The sequence below is a fragment of the Cherax quadricarinatus genome, chromosome 44 (genome assembly GCF_038502225.1).
Source record: "Cherax quadricarinatus isolate ZL_2023a chromosome 44, ASM3850222v1, whole genome shotgun sequence".
Classification (NCBI taxonomy): Eukaryota; Metazoa; Arthropoda; class Malacostraca; order Decapoda; family Parastacidae; genus Cherax; species Cherax quadricarinatus.
The window spans coordinates 16,653,768-16,677,404 of record NC_091335.1 but is presented as its reverse complement, the minus strand read 5'-3'; the positions used below and the strand labels follow the sequence as shown (position 1 = coordinate 16,677,404).

At 44.2% G+C, this 23,637-nt stretch overlaps 1 protein-coding gene across 2 annotated transcripts in view; it reads right to left on the bottom strand.

Annotated features, from left to right (window-relative positions):
- The window catches only part of LOC128697438 (uncharacterized), a 53,623-nt gene extending 33,693 nt beyond the window's left edge, over nt 1-19,930 (bottom strand). For both annotated transcript variants that reach the window (XM_053789102.2, XM_070093862.1), the window contains exons 1-7: nt 19,728-19,930; nt 19,091-19,278; nt 18,079-18,219; nt 17,528-17,746; nt 9,990-10,132; nt 8,160-8,304; nt 6,416-6,546 (exon numbers count right to left, since the gene is read on the bottom strand). In XM_053789102.2, the coding sequence (XP_053645077.1) occupies nt 6,416-6,546; nt 8,160-8,304; nt 9,990-10,132; nt 17,528-17,746; nt 18,079-18,219; nt 19,091-19,278; nt 19,728-19,927 (1,167 nt within the window). In that variant the 5' untranslated portion in view covers nt 19,928-19,930. The remainder of the gene's footprint in view (nt 1-6,415; nt 6,547-8,159; nt 8,305-9,989; nt 10,133-17,527; nt 17,747-18,078; nt 18,220-19,090; nt 19,279-19,727) is intronic.
- Between the last annotated feature and the right edge of the window lie 3,707 nt (nt 19,931-23,637).

The following is a 23,637-nucleotide window of genomic DNA, read 5'->3' as shown; positions in this document are numbered from 1 at the left end:
TGTGTGGGTCATGCAGCACAAGGACTGGTGGTGGAGGTTCAGTACTGTCAGTGTGTGGGTCATGCAGCACAAGGAATGGTGGTGAAGGTTCAGTACTGTCAGTGTGTGGGTCATGCAGCACAAGGACTGGTGGTGGAGGTTCAGTACTGTCAGTGTGTGGGTCATGCAGCACAAGGACTGGTGGTGGAGGTTCAGTACTGTCAGTGTGTGGGTCATGCAGCACAAGGACTGGTGGTGGAGGTTCAGTACTGTCAGTGTGTGGGTCATGCAGCACAAGGACTGGTGGTGAAGGTTCAGTACTGTCAGTCTGGGTCATGCTGCACAAGGACTGGTGGTGGAGGTTCAGTACTGTCAGTGTGTGGGTCATGCAGCACAAGGATTGGTGGTGGAGGTTCAGTACTGTCAGTGTGTGGGTCATGCAGCACAAGGACTGGTGTTGGAGGTTCAGTACTGTCAGTGTGTGGGTCATGCAGCACAAGGACTGGTGGTGGAGGTTCAGTACTGTCAGTGTGTGGGTCATGCAGCAAAAGGACTGGTGGTGGAGGTTCAGTACTGTCAGTGTGTGTCATGCAGCACAAGGACTGGTGGTGAAGGTTCATTACTGTCAGTGTGTGGGTCATGCAGCACAAGTACTGGTTGTGGAGGTTCAGTACTGTCAGTGTGTGGGTCATGCAGCACAAGGACTGGTGGTGAAGGTTCAGTACTGTCAGTGTGTGGGTCATGCAGCACAAGGGCTGGTTGTGGAGGTTAAGTACTGTCAGTGTGTGGGTCATGCAGTACAAGGACTGGTGGTGAAGGTTCAGCACTGTCAGTGTGTGGGTCATGCAGCACAAGGACTGGTGGTGGAGGTTCAGCACTGTCAGTGTGTGGGTCATGCAGCACAAGGACTGGTGGTGAAGGTTCAGTACTGTCAGTGTGTGGGTCATGCAGTACAAGGACTGGTGGTGAAGGTTCAGTACTGTCAGTGTGTGGGTCATGCAGCACAAGGACTGGTGGTGAAGGTTCAGTATTGTCAGGGTGTGGGTCATGCAGTACAAGGACTGGTGGTGAAGGTTCAGTACTGTCAGTGTGTGGGTCATGCAGCACAAGGACTGGTGGTGGAGGTTCAGCACTGTCAGTGTGTGGGTCATGCAGCACAAGGACTGGTGGTGGAGGTTCAGCACTGTCAGTGTGTGGGTCATGCAGCACAAGGACTGGTGTTGGAGGTTCAGTACTGTCAGTGTGTGGGTCATGCAGCACAAGGACTGATGGTGGAGGTTCAGTACTGTCAGTGTGTGGGTCATGCAGCACAAGGACTGGTTGTGGAGGTTCAGTACTGTCAGTGTGTGGGTCATGCAGCACAAGGACTGGTGGTGAAGGTTCAGTATTGTCAGGGTGTGGGTCATGCAGTACAAGGACTGGTGGTGAAGGTTCAGTACTGTCAGTGTGTGGGTCATGCAGCACAAGGACTGGTGGTGGAGGTTCAGCACTGTCAGTGTGTGGGTCATGCAGCACAAGGACTGGTGGTGGAGGTTCAGCACTGTCAGTGTGTGGGTCATGCAGCACAAGGACTGGTGTTGGAGGTTCAGTACTGTCAGTGTGTGGGTCATGCAGCACAAGGACTGGTGTTGGAGGTTCAGTACTGTCAGTGTGTGGGTCATGCAGCACAAGGACTGGTGTTGGAGGTTCAGTACTGTCAGTGTGTGGGTCATGCAGCACAAGGAGTGAAACTATAAAAACATGCCAGGTGGAATAAAAACATGCCTAGTGGAACAATAAAAATATGCCAGGTGGAATAAAAACATGCCTAGTGGAACAATAAAAACATGCCAGGTGGAATAAAAACATGCCTAGTGGAACAATAAAAACATGCCTGGTGGAACAATAAAAACATGCCTGGTGGAACAATAAAAACATGCCTGGTGGAACAATAAAAACATGCCAGGTGGAATAAAAACATGCCTGGTGGAACAATAAAAACATGCCTGGTGAAACAATAAAAACATGCCTGGTGGAACAATAAAAACATGCCTGGTGAAACAATAAAAACATGCCTGGTGGAACAATAAAAACATGCCTGGTGAAACAATAAAAACATGCCTGGTGAAACAATAAAAACATGCCTGGTGGAACAATAAAAACATGCCTGGTGAAACAATAAAAACATGCCTGGTGAAACAATAAAAACATACCAAGTGGAACAATAAAAACATGCCTGGTGGAACAATAAAAACATGTCTGATGGAATAAAAACATGCCTGGTGGAACAATAAAAACATGCCTGGTGGAACAATAAAAACATGTCTGATGGAATAAAAACATGCCTGGTGGAACAATAAAAGCATGCCTGGTGGAACAATAAAAACATGCCAGGTGGAATAAAAACATGCCTGGTGGAACAATAAAAACATGCCAGGTGGAATAAAAACATGCCTGGTGGAACAATAAAAACATGCCTGGTGGAACAATAAAAACATGCCAGGTGGAATAAAAACATGCCTGGTGGAACAATAAAAACATGCCTGGTGGAACAATAAAAACATGCCTGGTGGAACAATAAAAACATGCCTGGTGGAACAATAAAAACATGCCTGGTGGAACAATAAAAACATGCCTGGTGGAACAATAAAAACATGCCAGGTGGAATAAAAACATGCCTGGTGGAACAATAAAAACATGCCTGGTGGAACAATAAAAACATGCCAGGTGGAATAAAAACATGCCTGGTGGAACAATAAAAACATGCCTGGTGGAACAATAAAAACATGCCAGGTGGAATAAAAACATGCCTGGTGGAACAATAAAAACATGCCAGGTGGAATAAAAACATGCCTGGTGGAACAATAAAAACATGCCTGGTGGAACAATAAAAACATGCCTGGTGGAACAATAAAAACATGCCAGGTGGAATAAAAACATGCCTGGTGGAACAATAAAAACATGCCTGGTGGAACAATAAAAACATGCCAGGTGGAATAAAAACATGACTGGTGGAACAATAAAAACATGCCTGGTGGAACAATAAAAACATGCCAGGTGGAATAAAAACATGACTGGTGGAACAATAAAAACATGCCTGGTGGAACAATAAAAACATTCCAAGTGGAACAATAAAAACATGCCAAGTGGAACAATAAAAACACGCCAGGTGGAATAGAAACCTGCCTGGTGGAACAATAAAAACATGCCAAGTGGAACAATAAAAACACGCCAGGTGGAATAGAAACATGCCTGGTGGAACAATAAAAACATGCCTGGTGGAACAATAAAAACATGCCAGGTGGAATAAAAACATGCCTGGTGGAACAATAAAAACATGCCTGGTGGAACAATAAAAACATGCCTGGTGGAACAATAAAAACATGCCAGGTGGAATAAAAACATGCCTGGTGGAACAATAAAAACATGCCAGGTGGAATAAAAACATGCCTGGTGGAACAATAAAAACATGCCAGGTGGAATAAAAACATGCCTGGTGGAACAATAAAAACATGCCTGGTGGAACAATAAAAACATGCCTGGTGGAACAATAAAAACATGCCAGGTGGAATAAAAACATGCCTGGTGGAACAATAAAAACATGCCAGGTGGAATAAAAACATGCCTGGTGGAACAATAAAAACATGCCTGGTGGAACAATAAAAACATTCCAAGTGGAACAATAAAAACACGCCAGGTGGAATAAAAACATGCCTGGTGGAACAATAAAAACATGCCAGGTGGAATAAAAACATGCCTGGTGGAACAATAAAAACATGCCTGGTGGAACAATAAAAACATGCCCGGTGGAACAATAAAAACATGCCAGGTGGAATAAAAACATGCCTGGTGGAACAATAAAAACATGCCAGGTGGAATAAAAACATGCCTGGTGGAACAATAAAAACATACCTGGTGGAACAATAAAAACATTCCAAGTGGAACAATAAAAACATTCCAAGTGGAACAATAAAAACACGCCAGGTGGAATAGAAACATGCCTGATGGAACAATAAAAACCTGCCTGGTGGAACAATAAAAAACGTGCCTGGTGGAACAATAAAAACATGCCTGGTGGAACAATAAAAACATGCCTGGTGGAACAATAAAAAACATGCCTGGTGGAACAATAAAAACATGCCAGGTGGAATAAAAACCTGCCTGGTGGAACAATAAAAACATGCCAGGTGGAATAAAAACATGCCTGGAGGAACAATAAAAACATGCCTGGTGGAACAATAAAAACATGCCTGGTGGAACAATAAAAACATGCCAGGTGGAATAAAAACATGCCTGGTGGAACAATAAAAACATGCCAGGTGGAATAAAAACATGCCTGGTGGAACAATAAAAACCTGCCTGGTGGAACAATAAAAAACGTGCCTGGTGGAACAATAAAAACATGCCTGGTGGAACAATAAAAACCTGCCTGGTGGAACAATAAAAACCTGCCTGGTGGAACAATAAAAACATGCCAGGTGGAATAAAAACCTGCCTGGTGGAACAATAAAAACATGCCAGGTGGAATAAAAACATGCCTGGTGGAACAATAAAAACATGCCAGGTGGAATAAAAACATGCCTGGTGGAACAATAAAAACATGCCTGGTGGAACAATAAAAACATTCCAAGTGGAACAATAAAAACACGCCAGGTGGAATTGAAACATGCCTGGTGGAACAATAAAAACATGCCTGGTGGAACAATAAAAACATGCCTGGTGGAACAATAAAAACATGCCTGGTGGAACAATAAAAACATGCCCGGTGGAACAATAAAAACATGCCAGGTGGAATAAAAACATGCCTGGTGGAACAATAAAAACATGCCAGGTGGAATAAAAACATGCCTGGTGGAACAATAAAAACATGCCTGGTGGAACAATAAAAACATTCCAAGTGGAACAATAAAAACATTCCAAGTGGAACAATAAAAACACGCCAGGTGGAATAGAAACATGCCTGATGGAACAATAAAAACCTGCCTGGTGGAACAATAAAAAACGTGCCTGGTGGAACAATAAAAACATGCCTGGTGGAACAATAAAAACATGCCTGGTGGAACAATAAAAAACATGCCTGGTGGAACAATAAAAACATGCCAGGTGGAATAAAAACCTGCCTGGTGGAACAATAAAAACATGCCAGGTGGAATAAAAACATGCCTGGTGGAACAATAAAAACATGCCTGGTGGAACAATAAAAACATGCCTGGTGGAACAATAAAAACATGCCAGGTGGAATAAAAACATGCCTGGTGGAACAATAAAAACATGCCAGGTGGAATAAAAACATGCCTGGTGGAACAATAAAAACCTGCCTGGTGGAACAATAAAAAACGTGCCTGGTGGAACAATAAAAACATGCCTGGTGGAACAATAAAAACATGCCTGGTGGAACAATAAAAAACATGCCTGGTGGAACAATAAAAACATGCCAGGTGGAATAAAAACCTGCCTGGTGGAACAATAAAAACATGCCAGGTGGAATAAAAACATGCCTGGTGGAACAATAAAAACATGCCTGGTGGAACAATAAAAACATGCCTGGTGGAACAATAAAAACATGCCAGGTGGAATAAAAACATGCCTGGTGGAACAATAAAAACATGCCAGGTGGAATAAAAACATGCCTGGTGGAACAATAAAAACATGCCTGGTGGAACAATAAAAACATGCCAGGTGGAATAAAAACATGCCTGGTGGAACAATAAAAACACGCCAGGTGGAATAGAAACATGCCTGGTGGAACAATAAAAACCTGCCTGGTGGAACAATAAAAAACGTGCCTGGTGGAACAATAAAAACATGCCTGGTGGAACAATAAAAACGTGCCTGGTGGAACAATAAAAAACATGCCTGGTGGAACAATAAAAACATGCCAGGTGGAATAAAAACCTGCCTGGTGGAACAATAAAAACCTGCCTGGAGGAACAATAAAAACCTGCCTGGTGGAACAATAAAAAACCTGCCTGGTGGAACAATAAAAAACGTGCCTGGTGGAACAATAAAAACCTGCCTGGTGGAACAATAAAAAACGTGCCTGGTGGAACAATAAAAAACGTGCCTGGTGGAACAATAAAAACCTGCCTGGTGGAACAATAAAAACCTGCCTGGTGGAACAATAAAAACCTGCCTGGTGGAACAATAAAAACCTGCCTGGTGGAACAATAAAAACCTGCCTGGTGGAACAATAAAAACCTGCCAGGTGGAACAATAAAAACCTGCCTGGTGGAACAATAAAAACCTGCCTGGTGGAACAATAAAAAACGTGCCTGGTGGAACAATAAAAACATGCCTGGTGGAACAATAAAAACCTGCCAGGTGGAACAATAAAAACCTGCCAGGTGGAACAATAAAAACCTGCCAGGTGGAACAATAAAAAACCTGCCAGGTGGAACAATAAAAACCTGCCAGGTGGAACAATAAAAACCTGCCAGGTGGAACAATAAAAACATACCTGGTGGAACCAGGTGATGGTTGACGCTGGAGGACTGGCAGACACAGTACAGGTGAAGTACACATCGTCACCCTCCTTCAGGGAGTCTGGCTGTAGTGAGCGTCCTAGTGACAGCCATACTGACGGTGGATCTGATCAATTATTTATCATTATAATTATTATGCAACGGTGAATCTATTCTTAATTTTACACACACTACAAATAATAGATTAAATATTCTTATATACAGTAAGCACACTGTAAGCACGCATCTCATCTTCTCATATTTAAGTTACAATTTCATCTATAACAAACATTAAAGTCTAAATTTTAGAAATATCTTTCAAAACTTCATCAAATTTGTCAAGATAGTCATTTTCTTTACAATAAGACTATGCTATAAAATAAACCCGACTTAGAAAAAAAATTTCTGAAAGGCATTTGTAATTTAGGTTGTTAAGAATTAATACAGCATCTCATAGTGTGAAAGTATACACAGTAATGTATATATTTATATGCAAGAGTCAGCCGTCACTAGAATGTGTATGACCATGGAAGAAGCATATCAACAACTAAACTCTAAAACCCATACAAGCTTAGCGCTTCTTTATCAATAATATTAATAATTATAATAATATTAATAAAAACAATATAAACAATAATAATAATAATAATAATAATAATAATAATAATAATAATAATAATAATAATAATAATAATAATACGAAATACACAGTACGATTATGTAAAATATATACTAAATTTATATATTTATAGTATTTACCTCGTTAGGCTAACCAAATTTTGTTTGGTCTCCACATTTTGACATGAAAAAAAAAAGTTTTAGGCTTTGTCGGGGCCTCCTTCCTCCTGAAACAAATACACACACAAAAAAGTCTTTGTTGATGTTTCAATCCAAATTAGACAGGACACTCAGGATATGCTAATGACACCAACAGTTTCCAATGTTGGTTCGGTATTTTACCCAGGTAATAGAGGCGGATACCACTGGACCAGCCTAATGTAATTTGACACTTGTGCAGCCACTAAGGGAAGCGCTTATTAAAATTAGGAACTTTACCTTTCAACGCAGGAAAATTATTGGAAAGAGAGGGATATATATATATATATATATATATATATATATATATATATATATATATATATATATATATATATATATATATATATATATATATATATATATATATATATATATATATATATATATATATATATATTATATATATATATATATATATATATGGTGGGAATCGGCCAGTGTGATAATATATATATATATATATATATATATATATATATATATATATATATATATATATATATATATATATATATATATATAAGCGTCATAAACAAAAAATGAGTGCTCCAAACATAGAAAACGAGTCTTCCAAACAGAAAACGAGTATCCAAATCATAGAAAACGATTGACCCAAACAGAAAACGAGTATTCCAAACACAGAAAACGAGTCCTAAACAGACAACGTCTCCCAAAAATAGAAAACGAGTTACACAGAAAACGAGTATTCTAAACATAGAAAACGAGCCCTAAATAGAAAATGAGTCATCGATATAGAAAATGAGTCATCGATATAGAAAACGAGTGTCCCAATTATAGAAAACGGCTTACCAACACAGAAAACGAGTGTCCCAAACGTAGAAAATGAGTTACCAAAACAACGAGAACTTCCCAACTAGAAATGGAAGCACTAACTAAAACAAAAATGAAGCATGTACTCACAGTAGACGGTGAGGAGGGTGTAGTTGGAGACGCTGAGACCTGGCAAGACGGAGCTGGTGGCTGTGCAGGTCACCTTAACCTGGTGGTGACCCCGGGTCACGTTCACCACCAGGGTTGACCAAGTCACACGACCCTCAGTCACACTCTGCAGGGGAGAGAAACAAGGTCACAAGTCAGTGCATGACTATGAGGTCAATAATCAAGGTACCATTCTGTGAAGTCAATAATCAAGGCATCATTGTATGAGGTCAATAATCAAGGGTATCATTCTATAGTGCCAGTCACACTGTTTTTTTAAAGTTCTAGGTCGTCATATAGCTTGAAGAGATACGATAAAGCTAATGGAGCAGGGAGTGGACCTAGTAGCGATCAGCGAAGAGTCGGGGCCATGAGCTGTTACTCTACCCCTGCAACCACAAACAGGTGAGTACACACACACACACACACACACACACACACATACAGTATTCAGAACCAAAGAAACAACGAGAATGAAACATTACAAAAACAAACATGATATATGAAGAGTTCTGGAAAATATACACTAATTGTACCGATCAATTTATTCCGACAGAGAGAACTGAAGAACCAGGACGTGAACACCAAGAACCAATGTAGGAAACCTTGGAACTTAAGTGTGTATGTGTACTCACCTATTTGTGGTTGCAGGGGTAGAGCCACACCTCCTGATCCCGACTCTTCGCCGGTCGCTACTAGATCCACTCCTGGTCCATGAGCTTTATCGTATCTCTTCAAGCTATGTATAGATTCTACCTCCACTGCATCACTCTTCAGACTGTTCCACTTCCTGACAACTCTACGACTGAAGAAATACTTCCTAACATCCCTGTAACTTCCAGTTGTGACCCCTTGTTGCTGTGTCGTATCTCTCAAACATTCTGTCCCTATCCATTCAGCATTTTTTGTCTTTAGCATGTTCCTCCTGTCCTCCAGTGTCGTCAGGTTGATATACCTTAACCTATCCTCGTAGGATATACCCATTAGCTAGGGACTAGTCTTGTTGCAAACCTTTACACTTTCTCTTATTTCTTGACGTGCTTGACCAGGTGCTGCATACTTCAGTATGGGCCTGACGTAAACAGTATACACAGTCTTGAATGACTCCTTACTCAGGTGTGTCGAAATGCTATTCTTAGGTGTGTTAGGTGCCCATGTGCTGCAGCAGTTATCTGGTTGATGTTCGCCTCAGGAGATGTGCTCGGTATGATACTCACACTGGTGTGTGTGTGTGTGTGTGTGTGTGTGTGTGAGTGTGTGTGTGTGTGTACTCAATACCTACTAAACATTCATCAAAGAGCGAGACCACACGATACATCTGGCCCCTCCCTCCACTGTGACATTATTTATTTAGAGAGCGTGAGATGTGGGAGAGAGTTTGGCTACACCACACACACACACACACCTCCTCTCTACCACCACCACCAAAATCACCAGCACCATTAACACCAGCATCACACACACGTCACCACCGCCACTGACTCTGTCAGTTACACTACGTCAATGTTATCACTGAGACACTGAGCTACAACAGTAATCTAGTCGTCCAGGATACACCAGAAGACAGAAGAAGAAAATAAGTAAAATAGGTACCTGGGTGTTAGTCGACTGATGTGGGTCACATCCTAGGACAAAATTGACCTAATTTGTCTGAAATGTTCTGCATAACAAGGGGCTTTCTTTGCAGTAGTATGTCACTGATGTCAGCTAAGCCTGTATATCATGTACATGTACTTGTAGAAAGTTTATTAGTATTATTAAAAATGATAATGATAACAATCAACAAATATAATTACGATAAGAGTTGCTTACCTTGTGTGGCGTGGCAGCGGTACCGTTGATAGACCAGGTGAGTTTGGGTTGTGGCTGAGCTCCTGTAGCAAGGCAGCGTAGATGAGCCTGGCGTCCCTCCACCACAGGACCAGGGTTGTCCACCACAACACTAGATGGCAGCACTGAAACATCAACATCACGCTAGATGGCAGCACTGAAACATCAACATCACGCTAGATGGCAGCACTGAAACATCAACATCACGCTAGATGGCAGCACTGAAACATCAACATCACGCTAGATGGCAGCACTGAAACATCAACATCACGCTACATGGCAGCACTGAAACATCAACACTGCACTAGATGGCAGCACTGAAACATCAACACTACGCTAGATGGCAGCACTGAAACATCAACACCACCGTGCTAGATGGTGGTACTGTAACATCAACACCACCATGCTAGATGGTGGTACTGTAACATCAACACCACCATGCTAGATGGTGGTACTGTAACATCAACACCACCATGCTAGATGGTGGTACTGTAACATCAACACCACCATGCTAGATGGTGGTACTGTAACATCAACACCATCATGCTAGATGGTGGTACTGTAACATCAACACCACCATGCTAGAGGGTGGTACTGTAACATCAACACCATCATGCTAGATGGTATGCTAGTATCACCATACAACGGTGTACTAGTATCACCATACAACAGTTAGTATCGCCACACAAGTGTGCTAGTATCACTATACACCAGTGTGCTAGTATCACCACATAAGTGTGCTAGTATCACCATTCAACAGTGTGCTAGCATCACCATACAACAGTGTGCTAGTATCACCATACAAGTGTGCTAGTATCACCATACAACAGTGTGCTAGTATCACCATACAACAGTGTGCTAGTATTACCATACAACAGTGTGCTAGTATCACCATACAAGAGTGCTAGTATCACCATACAACAGTGTGCTAGTATCACCATACAACAATGTGCTAGTGTCACCATACAACAGTGTGCTAGTATCACCATACAAGTGTGCTAGCATCACCATACAAGAGTGCTAGTATCACCATATAACAGTGTGCTAGTATCACCATACAACAATGTGCTAGTATCACCATACAACAGTGTGCTAGTATCACCATACAAGTGTGCTAGTATCACCATACAACAGTGTGCTAGTATTACCATACAACAGTGTGCTAGTATCACCAAACAACAGTGTGCTAGTATCACCATACAACAATGTGCTAGTGTCACCATACAACAGTGTGCTAGTATCACCATACAAGTGTGCTAGCATCACCATGCAAGAGTGCTAGTATCACCATATAACAGTGTGCTAGTATCACCATACAACAATGTGCTAGTATCACCATACAACAGTGTGCTAGTATCACCATACAAGTGTGCTAGTATCACCATACAACAGTGTGCTAGTATTACCATACAACAGTGTGCTAGTATCACCAAACAACAGTGTGCTAGTATCACCACACAACAGTGTTTGTATCACCATACAACAGTGTGCTAGTATCACCATACAACAGCGTGCTAGTATCACCATACAACAGTGTGCTAGTATCACCATACAAGTGTGCTAGTATCACCATACAACAGTGTGCTAGTATCACCATACAACAGTGTGCTAGTATTACCATACAACAGTGTGCTAGTATCACCATACAAGAGTGCTAGTATCACCATACAACAGTGTGCTAGTATCACCATACAACAATGTGCTAGTGTCACCATACAACAGTGTGCTAGTATCACCATACAAGTGTGCTAGCATCACCATACAAGAGTGCTAGTATCACCATATAACAGTGTGCTAGTATCACCATACAACAATGTGCTAGTATCACCATACACCAGTGTGCTAGTATCACCATACAAGTGTGCTAGTATCACCATACAACAGTGTGCTAGTATTACCATACAACAGTGTGCTAGTATCACCAAACAACAGTGTGCTAGTATCACCACACAACAGTGTTTGTATCACCATACAACAGTGTGCTAGTATCACCATACAACAGCGTGCTAGTATCACCATACAACAGTGTGCTAGTATCACCATACAAGTGTGCTAGTATCACCATACAACAGTGTGCTAGTATCACCATACAATAGTGCTAATATCACCATACAACAGTGTGCTAGTATCACCACACAACAGTGTGCTAGTATCACCATACAACAGTGTGCTAGTATCACTATACAACAGTGTGCTAGTATCACCATACAACAGTGTGCTAGTATCACCATACAACAGTGTGCTAGTATCACCATACAACAGTGTGCTTGTATCACCATAAAATAGTGCTAGTATCAGCATACAACAGTGTGCTAGTAACACCATACAACAGTGTGCTAGTATCACCATACAACAATGTGCTAGTGTCACCATACAACAGTGTGCTAGTATCACCATACAAGTGTGCTAGCATCACCATACAAGAGTGCTAGTATCACCATATAACAGTGTGCTAGTATCACCATACAACAATGTGCTAGTATCACCATACAACAGTGTGCTAGTATCACCATACAAGTGTGCTAGTATCACCATACAACAGTGTGCTAGTATTACCATACAACAGTGTGCTAGTATCACCAAACAACAGTGTGCTAGTATCACCACACAACAGTGTTTGTATCACCATACAACAGTGTGCTAGTATCACCATACAACAGCGTGCTAGTATCACCATACAACAGTGTGCTAGTATCACCATACAAGTGTGCTAGTATCACCATACAACAGTGTGCTAGTATCACCATACAACAGTGTGCTAGTATTACCATACAACAGTGTGCTAGTATCACCATACAAGAGTGCTAGTATCACCATACAACAGTGTGCTAGTATCACCATACAACAATGTGCTAGTGTCACCATACAACAGTGTGCTAGTATCACCATACAAGTGTGCTAGCATCACCATACAAGAGTGCTAGTATCACCATATAACACTGTGCTAGTATCACCATACAACAATGTGCTAGTATCACCATACAACAGTGTGCTAGTATCACCATACAAGTGTGCTAGTATCACCATACAACAGTGTGCTAGTATTACCATACAACAGTGTGCTAGTATCACCAAACAACAGTGTGCTAGTATCACCACACAACAGTGTTTGTATCACCATACAACAGTGTGCTAGTATCACCATACAACAGCGTGCTAGTATCACCATACAACAGTGTGCTAGTATCACCATACAAGTGTGCTAGTATCACCATACAACAGTGTGCTAGTATCACCATACAATAGTGCTAATATCACCATACAACAGTGTGCTAGTATCACCACACAACAGTGTGCTAGTATCACCATACAACAGTGTGCTAGTATCACTATACAACAGTGTGCTAGTATCACCATACAACAGTGTGCTAGTATCACCATACAACAGTGTGCTAGTATCACCATACAACAGTGTGCTTGTATCACCATAAAATAGTGCTAGTATCAGCATACAACAGTGTGCTAGTAACACCATACAACAGTGTGCTAGTATCACCATACAACAGTGTGCTAGTATCACCATACAACAGTGTGCTAGTATCACCATACAACAGTGTGCTAGTATCACCATACAACAGTGTGCTAGTATCACCATACAATAGTGCTAGCATCACCATACAACAGTGTGTTAGTATCACCATACAACAGTGTGCTAGTATCACCATACAACAGTGTGCTAGTATCACCATACAACAGTGTGTTAGTATCACCATACAACAGTGTGCTAGTATCACCAGACAGCAATATGCTAGTATCACCATACAACAGTGTGCTAGTATCACCATACAACAGTGTGCTAGTATCACCATACAACAGTGTGCTAGTATCACCATACAACAGTGTGCTAACATCACCATACACTAGTGCTAGTATCACCATACAACAGTGTGCTAGTATCACCATACAACAGTGTGCTAGTATCACCATACAATAGTGCTAGTATCACCATACAACAGTGTGCTAGTATCACCATACAACAGTGTGCTAGTATCACCATACAATAGTGCTAGTATCACCATACAACAGTGTGCTAGTATCACCATACAACAGTGTGCTAGTATCACCATACAACATTGTGCTAGTATCACCATACAACAGTGTGCTAGTATCACCATACAACAGTGTGCTAGTATCACCATACAACAGTGTGCTAGTATCACCATACAACAGTGTGCTAGTATCACCATACAACAGTGTGCTAGTATGACCATTTAACAGTGTGCTAGTATCACCATACAACAGTGTGCTAGTATCACCATACAACAGTGTGCTAGTATCACCATACAACAGTGTTAGTATCACCATACAACAGTGTGCTAGTATCACCATACAACAGTGTGCTAGTATCACCATACAACAGTGTGCTAGTATCACCATACAACAGTGTGCTAGTATCACCATTTAACAGTGTGCTAGCATCACCATACAACAGTGTGCTAGTATCACCATACAACAGTGTGCTAGTATCACCATACAACAGTGTGCTAGTATCACCATACAACAGTGTGCTAGTATCACCATACAACAGTGTGCTAGTATCACCATACAACAGTGTGCTAGTATCACCATACAACAGTGTGCTAGTATCACCATACAACAGTGTGCTAGTATCACCATACAACAGTGTGCTAGTATCACCATACAACAGTGCTAGTATCACCATACAACAGTGTGCTAGTATCACCATACAACAGTGTGCTAGTATCACCATACAACAGTGTGCTAGTATCACCATACAACAGTGTGCTAGTATCACCATACAACAGTGTGCTAGTATCACCATACAACAGTGTGCTAGTATCACCATACAACAGTGTGCTAGTATCACCATACAACAGTGTGCTAGTATCACCATACAACAGTGTGCTAGTATCACCATACAACAGTGTGCTAGTATCACCATACAACAGTGCTAGTATCACCATACAACAGTGTGCTAGTATCACCATACAACAGTGTGCTAGTATCACCATACAACAGTGTGCTAGTATCACCATACAACAGTGTGCTAGTATCACCATACAACAGTGTGCTAGTATCACCATACAACAGTGTGCTAGTATCACCATACAACAGTGTGCTAGTATCACCATACAACAGTGTGCTAGTATCACCATACAACAGTGTGCTAGTATCACCATACAACAGTGTGCTAGTATCACCATACAACAGTGCTAGTATCACCATACAACAGTGTGCTAGTATCACCATAAAACAGTGTGCTAGTATCACCATACAACAGTGTGCTAGTATCACCATACAACAGTGTGCTAGTATCACCATACAACAGTGTGCTAGTATCACCATACAACAGTGTGCTAGTATCACCATACAACAGTGTGCTAGTATCACCATACAACAGTGTGCTAGTATCACCATACAACAGTGTGCTAGTATCACCATACAACAGTGTGCTAGTATCACCATACAACAGTGTGCTAGTATCACCATACAACAGTGCTAGTATCACCATACAACAGTGTGCTAGTATCACCATACAACAGTGTGCTAGTATCACCATACAACAGTGCTAGTATCACCATACAACATTGTGCTAGTATCACCATACAACAGTGTGCTAGTATCACCATACAACAGTGTGCTAGTATCACCATACAACAGTGTGCTAGTATCACCATACAACAGTGTGCTAGTATCACCATACAACAGTGTGCTAGTATCACCATACAACAGTGTGCTAGTATCACCATACAACAGTGTGCTAGTATCACCATACAACAGTGTGCTAGTATCACCATACAACAGTGCTAGTATCACCATACAACATTGTGCTAGTATCACCATACAACAGTGTGCTAGTATCACCATACAACAGTGTGCTAGCCTCACCATACAACAGTGTGCTAGTATCACCATACAACAGTGTGCTAGTATCACCATACAACAGTGTGCTAGTATCACCATACAACAGTGCTAGTATCACCATACAACACTGTGCTAGTATCACCATACAACAGTGTGCTAGTATCACCATACAACAGTGTGCTAGTATCACCATACAACAGTGTGCTAGTATCACCATACAACAGTGTGCTAGCCTCACCATACAACAGTGTGCTAGTATCACCATACAACAGTGTGCTAGTATCACCATACAACAGTGTGCTAGTATCACCATACAACAGTGTGCTAGTATCACCATACAACAGTGTGCTAGTATCACCATACAACAGTGTGCTAGTATCACCATACAACAGTGTGCTAGTATCACCATACAACAGTGTGCTAGTATCACCATACAACAGTGTGCTAGTATCACCATACAACAGTGTGCTAGTATCACCATACAACAGTGTGCTAGTATCACCATACAACAGTGTGCTAGTATCACCATACAACAGTGTGCTAGTATCACCATACAACAGTGTGCTAGTATCACCATACAACAGTGTGCTAGCATCACCATACAACAGTGTGCTAGTATCACCATACAACAGTGTGCTAGCATCACCATACAACAGTGTGCTAGTATCACCATACAACAGTGTGCTAGTATCACCATACAACAGTGTGCTAGCCTCACCATACAACAGTGTGCTAGTATAAACCAAGATCTTCCACAGTTCTATTATCAAGACATTTTCAATCTCAGATTTACATACGTCTAATTGAAGAATTCTACATTATATTTAGGCGTGCTCTTACGTGTCGCAATTCATTTTAATTTTGCGTGCGGCCAGCAGTAACAGCCTGGCTGATCAGGCCCTGGTTCACCGCAAGGACTGGGCCGCGAGGACGTTGACCCCAGGAATACCCTCCAGGTAGACTCCAGGCAATAACTCCTAGAAAGGTTGCGAGCGACCTTCTAGCTATGTATTCCATCTCTTGACCCACAGTCGACAACAATCTCATGGGACGGTAGTTGGAGGTGTGGGTCCTGTCTCCCGTCTTGGAATACTGGTGTAACATTTGCTAGTTTTGAATCTTTTAGCGCTTTAGTATCTTCTAGTTGTTTTGTATTACTCTAGGAAATTCTACTCTAGAAGCTCTTGATTCTGACTGCTGGTTCGTCCACCTGGCTAGTTTTCTTAACCTCACCTTGTGTGAACATTTTAACTTGTCAAGGTTGATAATATGCTTAATATTTTGTGAGTCAGCTTCAGGGTCTACCTGAAATGTTGTAGCCTGGGAATGTTCGTGTTGTCTTCAGCAGTAAATATAGGGCTGAAGGCTGTGCCCAGTATTGATGCAATTTCTTGGTTGGAGAAAGAAAGAAAGAGAGAGAGAGAGAGAGAGAGAGAGAGAGAGAGAGAGAGAAACAGAGACAGAGAGAGAGAGAGAGAGAGAGAGAGAGAGAGAGAGAGAGAGAGAGAGAGAGAGTCTACCAGAACACTTTTATGGTTGTCATAATAAGCTCAGAAGCCATTATATAATTCGAAACTAATTTTCATATAAGTAAAAACGAGGTTTAATTATCGTCTTGTGTTTTGTATTCGTGGCAGACCTTGCTTTCTCTCTCTCTCTCTTTCTCTCTCTCTCTCTCTCTCTTTGTTACTCACAGAACATGGTAATAACAACAGAAGCAGCAGCGGGTGAGGCCAGGTGAGTGTTGTTAGCGGTGCAGGTGAGTGTTCTCTCGTTCCAGCTGCGCGAGGCGTTCTCGATCACCAGGTCATTCTGCACCACCCCCAGGTCGTCCGCCGTCGACAACGACTCCTGGCGCGAGCTCTTGAGCATCTTGTCTCCTAGCCACCACGTCAACACCGGTGGAGGCCAACCTGGAGACACAGAGATGTTAGGAATACACACACCTATACATCATGGAGACATGTATTCTGTATTACAGAGATAAACATACATTAGAAGGATATAGTTACACATACACATATAATATATATATATATATAAACATCAGAGAGTGAAGTAGGGAGACAGAGAGACGTGTATATGTCTCCCTGTCTCTTTCAGAAAATGAGGGAGATTTATAGATGTCAGAGAAACATAGCACGTCCTGGTAGCCATAGCTATGTGCAAACACAGGAAGACTTAGCCATACTTAAACACAGGAAGGTTCAGCCATACGTAAAGAGGAACAAACCGGATGGATCACCTTGGTGAGCGAGGCAGGAGATGTTGATGGTGTGCCCTGGGTAGTAAGGGCCCAACACCCTGGTGTACCCTGGGTAGACAGGTTCCTGATGTCCAGAACTGTGCTTGCCAGCAGCCAGGATCTCCACCTTCCTCACGGGCTCTGTCAAGCACACCCACACATCACCACACATCCCCTGGCTGTATATCTCTCATAATAGTAAATTATGTTCCATTAAACGCAGCTTAAAGACAAAAGGCACCAGTATTTAGGGTAAAATGGCGCATTACCGACAAGAAACGATGGCAGAACCAGCTCTTATTGAGTCAACGTTTCGCACTATGTAGTTCTTTATCAAGCCGTTGTAAGTTCTACACTGAATGAAACATTCTACAAACCGGTGTCTTTTAAACATTATTCAAAACGAAGCGACTTAGCCAGTAGAATAGTGAGGTGCGTCTAACGTCTCTGGATCCATTATGTACCTCAGTAAGCTTTTGATTACCTGCCCTCCAGCCACAGCTTTGGAATGGGGTGACTACTCCCTCCCCATGGGATGGACATGGGGTGACTACTCCCTCCCCATGGGATGGACATGGGGTGACTACTCCCTCCCCATGGGATGGACATGGGATGACTACTCCCTCCCCATGGGATGGACATGGGGTGACTACTCCCTCCCCATGGGATGGACATGGGGTGACTACTCCCTCCCCATGGGATGGACATGGGATGACTACTCCCTCCCCATGGGATGGACATGGGGTGACTACTCCCTCCCCATGGGATGGACATGGGGTGACTACTCCCTCCCCATGGGATGGACATGGGGTGACTACTCCCTCCCCATGGGATGGGTATGGGGTGACTACGTTCCCTATGGGATGGACATGGGATGACTACATTCCATGGGATGGACATGAGATGATTACCTCCTATGGGATGGACATTGGGTTACTACCTCCTACAATATGAATACAAGTTGCACAATAAAGCTATGAGTGAGAGTGAGTGAGTGAGTGAGAGGACTCACCAACCACAGTGAGGTTGACCAGGCTGGTGTAGGCAGGAGAGGTGTAGAAGTCAACCCTACACTCGTACACTCCAGCATGCTTGGCGCTGAGGTTCTGATAGGCGAGGCTGGCCCAGCCATCTCCCAGCCGCAGCTCAACACCCACCTGCCGCAGGTCAGGCTCCACCTGCGGCTCCCGCGAGTCATGACTGCCGCAGCCGAAGGAACAGAAAAAAAAAACACAGGTCAGAGTTCAGGAAGAAGGCATCTATAAGAATCAAGCACTAACATAAGCACTACCTTGGGGTCACCCTTACTGCTTGCAACACTCCTCCGTTGAGTGCAGTGTTGCGCCAGGTCAGGTCCAGTGTTGCAGACACTGGACCTGACGGAGGGCATTATAACACTGCTAGTATCCAGCTGTGCACACCAACCAGTTCAAGTATGATCAGTGCTATATCTAAAGTTGGTATGTTACTGATGGATACTACAGGAAGTTGAAATAATACTTCTCAATACTAGAAGAAAATCTGGTATCTCTCTCTTTCACTCACTCTAGATAATACAGGAGATTACTTAACCTAGACAGCAGATAGTTCTCATAGCCTTGGTACAGACTTCATAATCCTGTGCTCTCTCTCTCTCTCTAGTATCTCACCTGAAGAGAGGTCTGCTGACTCCCTGCTTGTACCAGAGGATGAGTTTAGGCTTGTCTCCTGGTGTGCGTGGTGCAAAGCGGCAGGGTAGCTCAGCCCACGCCCCTACCAGTCCACTCACGCCCACAACTGTCAACACCAGGGGCACACATAGGTCAGTAACTGAGTTCACGACAAGGGAAAACTCACTAGGTGAGGTCATAAGATGGAGAAAGCTCACTAGGTGAGGTCATAGGATGGAGGTCACTAGGTGAGTTCATGGGATGGAGAAATGTCACCAGGTGAGGTTATAGGATGGAAAAAGGTCACTAGGTGATATACAACATGACATGATAGAGCCCACTGTGAGGTCGAAACGTCGTCAAGAGCTCATTTGTGCCTCTTTTCTAACAGGCATCTACCAGTTTCTCCCAAGTACACAGTGTTACATCCACCACATGGTAGTGTAGACACTGGTAGGATATGAGGCAAGCAACATCACAACCACCATACAGCAGAATTTAGACCCCAGCGGTAGATGAGGTAAACATCACCTTCACATCTACAGGTGCCACCTGCACATCTAGAGATGTGACCTGCACATCTTAAAGTGTGACCAGCACACCCCCTAAGGATACCATGGTCTGGCTATTGCTGGGTCGCTGTGGTGTCGGGGTCACTGTGCAGTGGGGGTCACCGCTGAGGTCACTGCACTATGAGGGTCATTGCTGAGGTCACTGCTGTGGTGGTCATTGATTGCAGAACTGTAGTGTAATTGAAAATTACAGGCTCGAGTTTCATAGTAGGAAGCAGGCATGATGGTGGCGTGCATGGTAGCATGTTGGTGGCGTGCATGGTAGCATGTTGGTGGAGTGCATGGTATCATGTTGGTGACGTGCATGGTAGCATGTTGGTGGCATGCATGGTAGCATGTTGGTGGCGTGCATGGTAGCATGTTGGTGGCGTGCATGGTAGCATGTTGGTGGCGTGCATGGTAGCATGTTGGTGGCGTGCATGGTAGCATGTTGGTGGAGTGCATGGTACCATGTTGGTGACGTGCATGGTAGCATGTTGGTGGCATGCATGGTAGCATGTTGGTGGCGTGCATGGTAGCATGTTGGTGGCGTGCATGGTAGCATGTTGGTGGAGTGCATGGTAGCATGTTGGTGGCGTGCATGGTAGCATGATGGTGGCGTGCATGGTAGCATGTTGGTGGAGTGCATGGTAGCATGTTGGTGAAGTGCATGGTAGCATGTTGGTGGCATGCATGGTAGCATGTTGGTGGCGTGCATGGTAGCATGTTGGTGGCGTGCATGGTAGCATGGTAGTGGAGTGCATGGTAACATGTTGGTGGCGTGCATGGTAGCATGTTGGTGTCGTGCATGGTACCATGTTCGGGGCGTGCATGGCAGCATGATGGTGGCGTGCATGGTAGCATGCTAGTGGCGTGCATGGTAGCATGTTGGTGGCGTGCATGGTAGCATGTTGGTGGCGTGCATGGTAGCATGTTGGTGACGTGCATGGTAGCATGTTGGTGGCGTGCATGGTAGCATGTTGGTGACGTGCATGGTAGCATGTTGGTGGCGTGCATGGTAGAATGTTGGAGGCGTGCATGGTAGCATGTTGGTGGCGTTCATGGTAGCATGTTGGTGACGTGCATGGTAGCATGATAGTGGCGTGCATGGTAGCATGATGGTGGCGTGCATGGTACAATGTTGGTGGCGTGCATGGTAGCATGTTGGTGACGTGCATGGTAGCATGTTGGTGGCGTGCATGGTAGAATGTTGGAGGCGTGCATGGTAGCATGTTGGTGGCGTTCATGGTAGCATGTTGGTGACGTGCATGGTAGCATGATAGTGGCATGCATGGTAGCATGATGGTGGCGTGCATGGTAGCATGTTGGTGACGTGCATGGTAGCATGTTGGTGGCGTGCATGGTAGCATGTTGGTGGCGTTCATGGTAGCATGTTGGTGGAGTGCATGGTAGCATGTTGGTGACGTGCATGGTAGCATGTTGGTGGCATGCATGGTAGCATGTTGGTGGCGTGCATGGTAGCATGTTGGTGGCGTGCATGGTAGCATGGTAGTGGAGTGCATGGTAACATGTTGGTGGCGTGCTTGGTAGCATGTTGGTGGCGTGCATGGTAGCATGTTGGGGCGTGCATGGTAGCATGATGGTGGCGTGCATGGTAACATGCTGGTGGCGTGCATGGTAGCATGTTGGTGGCGTGCATGGTAGCATGTTGGTGGCGTGCATGGTAGCATGTTGGTGACGTGCATGGTAGCATGTTGGTGGCGTGCATGGTAGCATGTTGGTGGCGTGCATGGTAGCATGTTGGTGACGTGCATGGTAGCATGTTGGTGGCGTGCATGGTAGAATGTTGGAGGCGTGCATGGTAGCATGTTGGTGGCGTGCATGGTAGCATGTTGGTGACGTGCATGGTAGCATGATAGTGGCGTGCATGGTAGCATGATGGTGCCGTGCATGGTAGCATGTTGGTGACGTGCATGGTAGCATGATGGTGGCGTGCATGGTAGCATGATGGTGGCATACATGGTATCATGATGGTTACGGGCATGGTAGCATGATAGTGGCGTGCATGGTAGCATGTTGGTGACGTGCATGGTAGCATGTTGGTGGCGTGCATGGTAGCATGTTGGTGGCGTGCATGGTAGCATGTTGGTGGCGTGCATGGTAGCATGTTGGTAGCGTGCATGGTAGCATGTTTGTGACGTGCATGGTAGCATGTTGGTGGCGTGCATGGTAGCATGATGGTGGCGTGCATGGTAGCATGTTGGTGGCGTACATGGTAGCATGTTGGTGACGTGCGTGGTAGCATGTTGGTGGCGTGCATAGTAGCATGTTGGTGGTGTGCATGGTAGCATGATGGTGGCGTGCATGGCAGCATGTTGGTGGCGTGCATGGTAGCATGTTGGTGGCGTGCATGGTAGCATGATGGTCGCGTGCATGGTAGCATGTTGGTGGCGTGCATGGTAGCATGCTGGTGACGTGCAAGGTAGCATGTTGGTGGCGTGCATGGTAGCATGTTGGTGACGTGCATGGTAGCATGTTGGTGATGTGAATGGTAGCATGATGGTGGTGTGCATGGTAGCATGTTGGTGGCGTGCATGGTAGCATGTTGGTGGAGTGCATGGTAGCATGTTGGTGGCGTGCATGGTAGCATGTTGGTGGCGTCCATGGTAGCATGTTGGTGGCGTGCATGGTAGCATGTTGGTGGCGTGCATGGTAGCATGGTAGTGGAGTGCATGGTAACATGTTGGTGGCGTGCTTGGTAGCATGTTGGTGGCGTGCATGGTAGCATGTTGGTGGCGTGCATGGTAGCATGTTGATGGCGTGCATGGTAGCATGTTGGTGACGTGCATGGTAGCATGTTTTTGGTGTGCATGGTAGCATGATGGTGGCGTGCATGGCAGCATGTTGGTGGCGTGCATGGTAGCATGTTGGTGGCGTGCATGGTAGCATGATGGTGGCGTGCATGGTAGCATGTTGGTGGCGTGCATGGTAGCATGATGGTGGCGTGCATGGTAGCATGTTGGTGGCGTGCATGGTAGCATGCTGGTGACGTGCAAGGTAGCATGTTGGTGGCGTGCATTATAGCATGTTGGTGACGTGCATGGTAGCATGTTGGTGACGTGAATGGTAGCATGATGGTGGCGTGCATGGTAGCATGTTGGTGGCGTGCATGGTAGCATGTTGGTGGAGTGCATGGTAGCATGTTGGTGGCGTGCATGGTAGCATGTTGGTGGCGTGCATGATGCCATGTTGGTGGCGTGCATGGCAGCATGTTGGTGGCGTGCATGGTAGCATGTTGGTGGCGTGCATGGTAGCATGTTGGTGGAGTGCATGGTAGCATGTTGGTGGCGTGCATGGTAGCATGTAGGTGGCATGCATGGTAGCATGTTGGTGGCGTG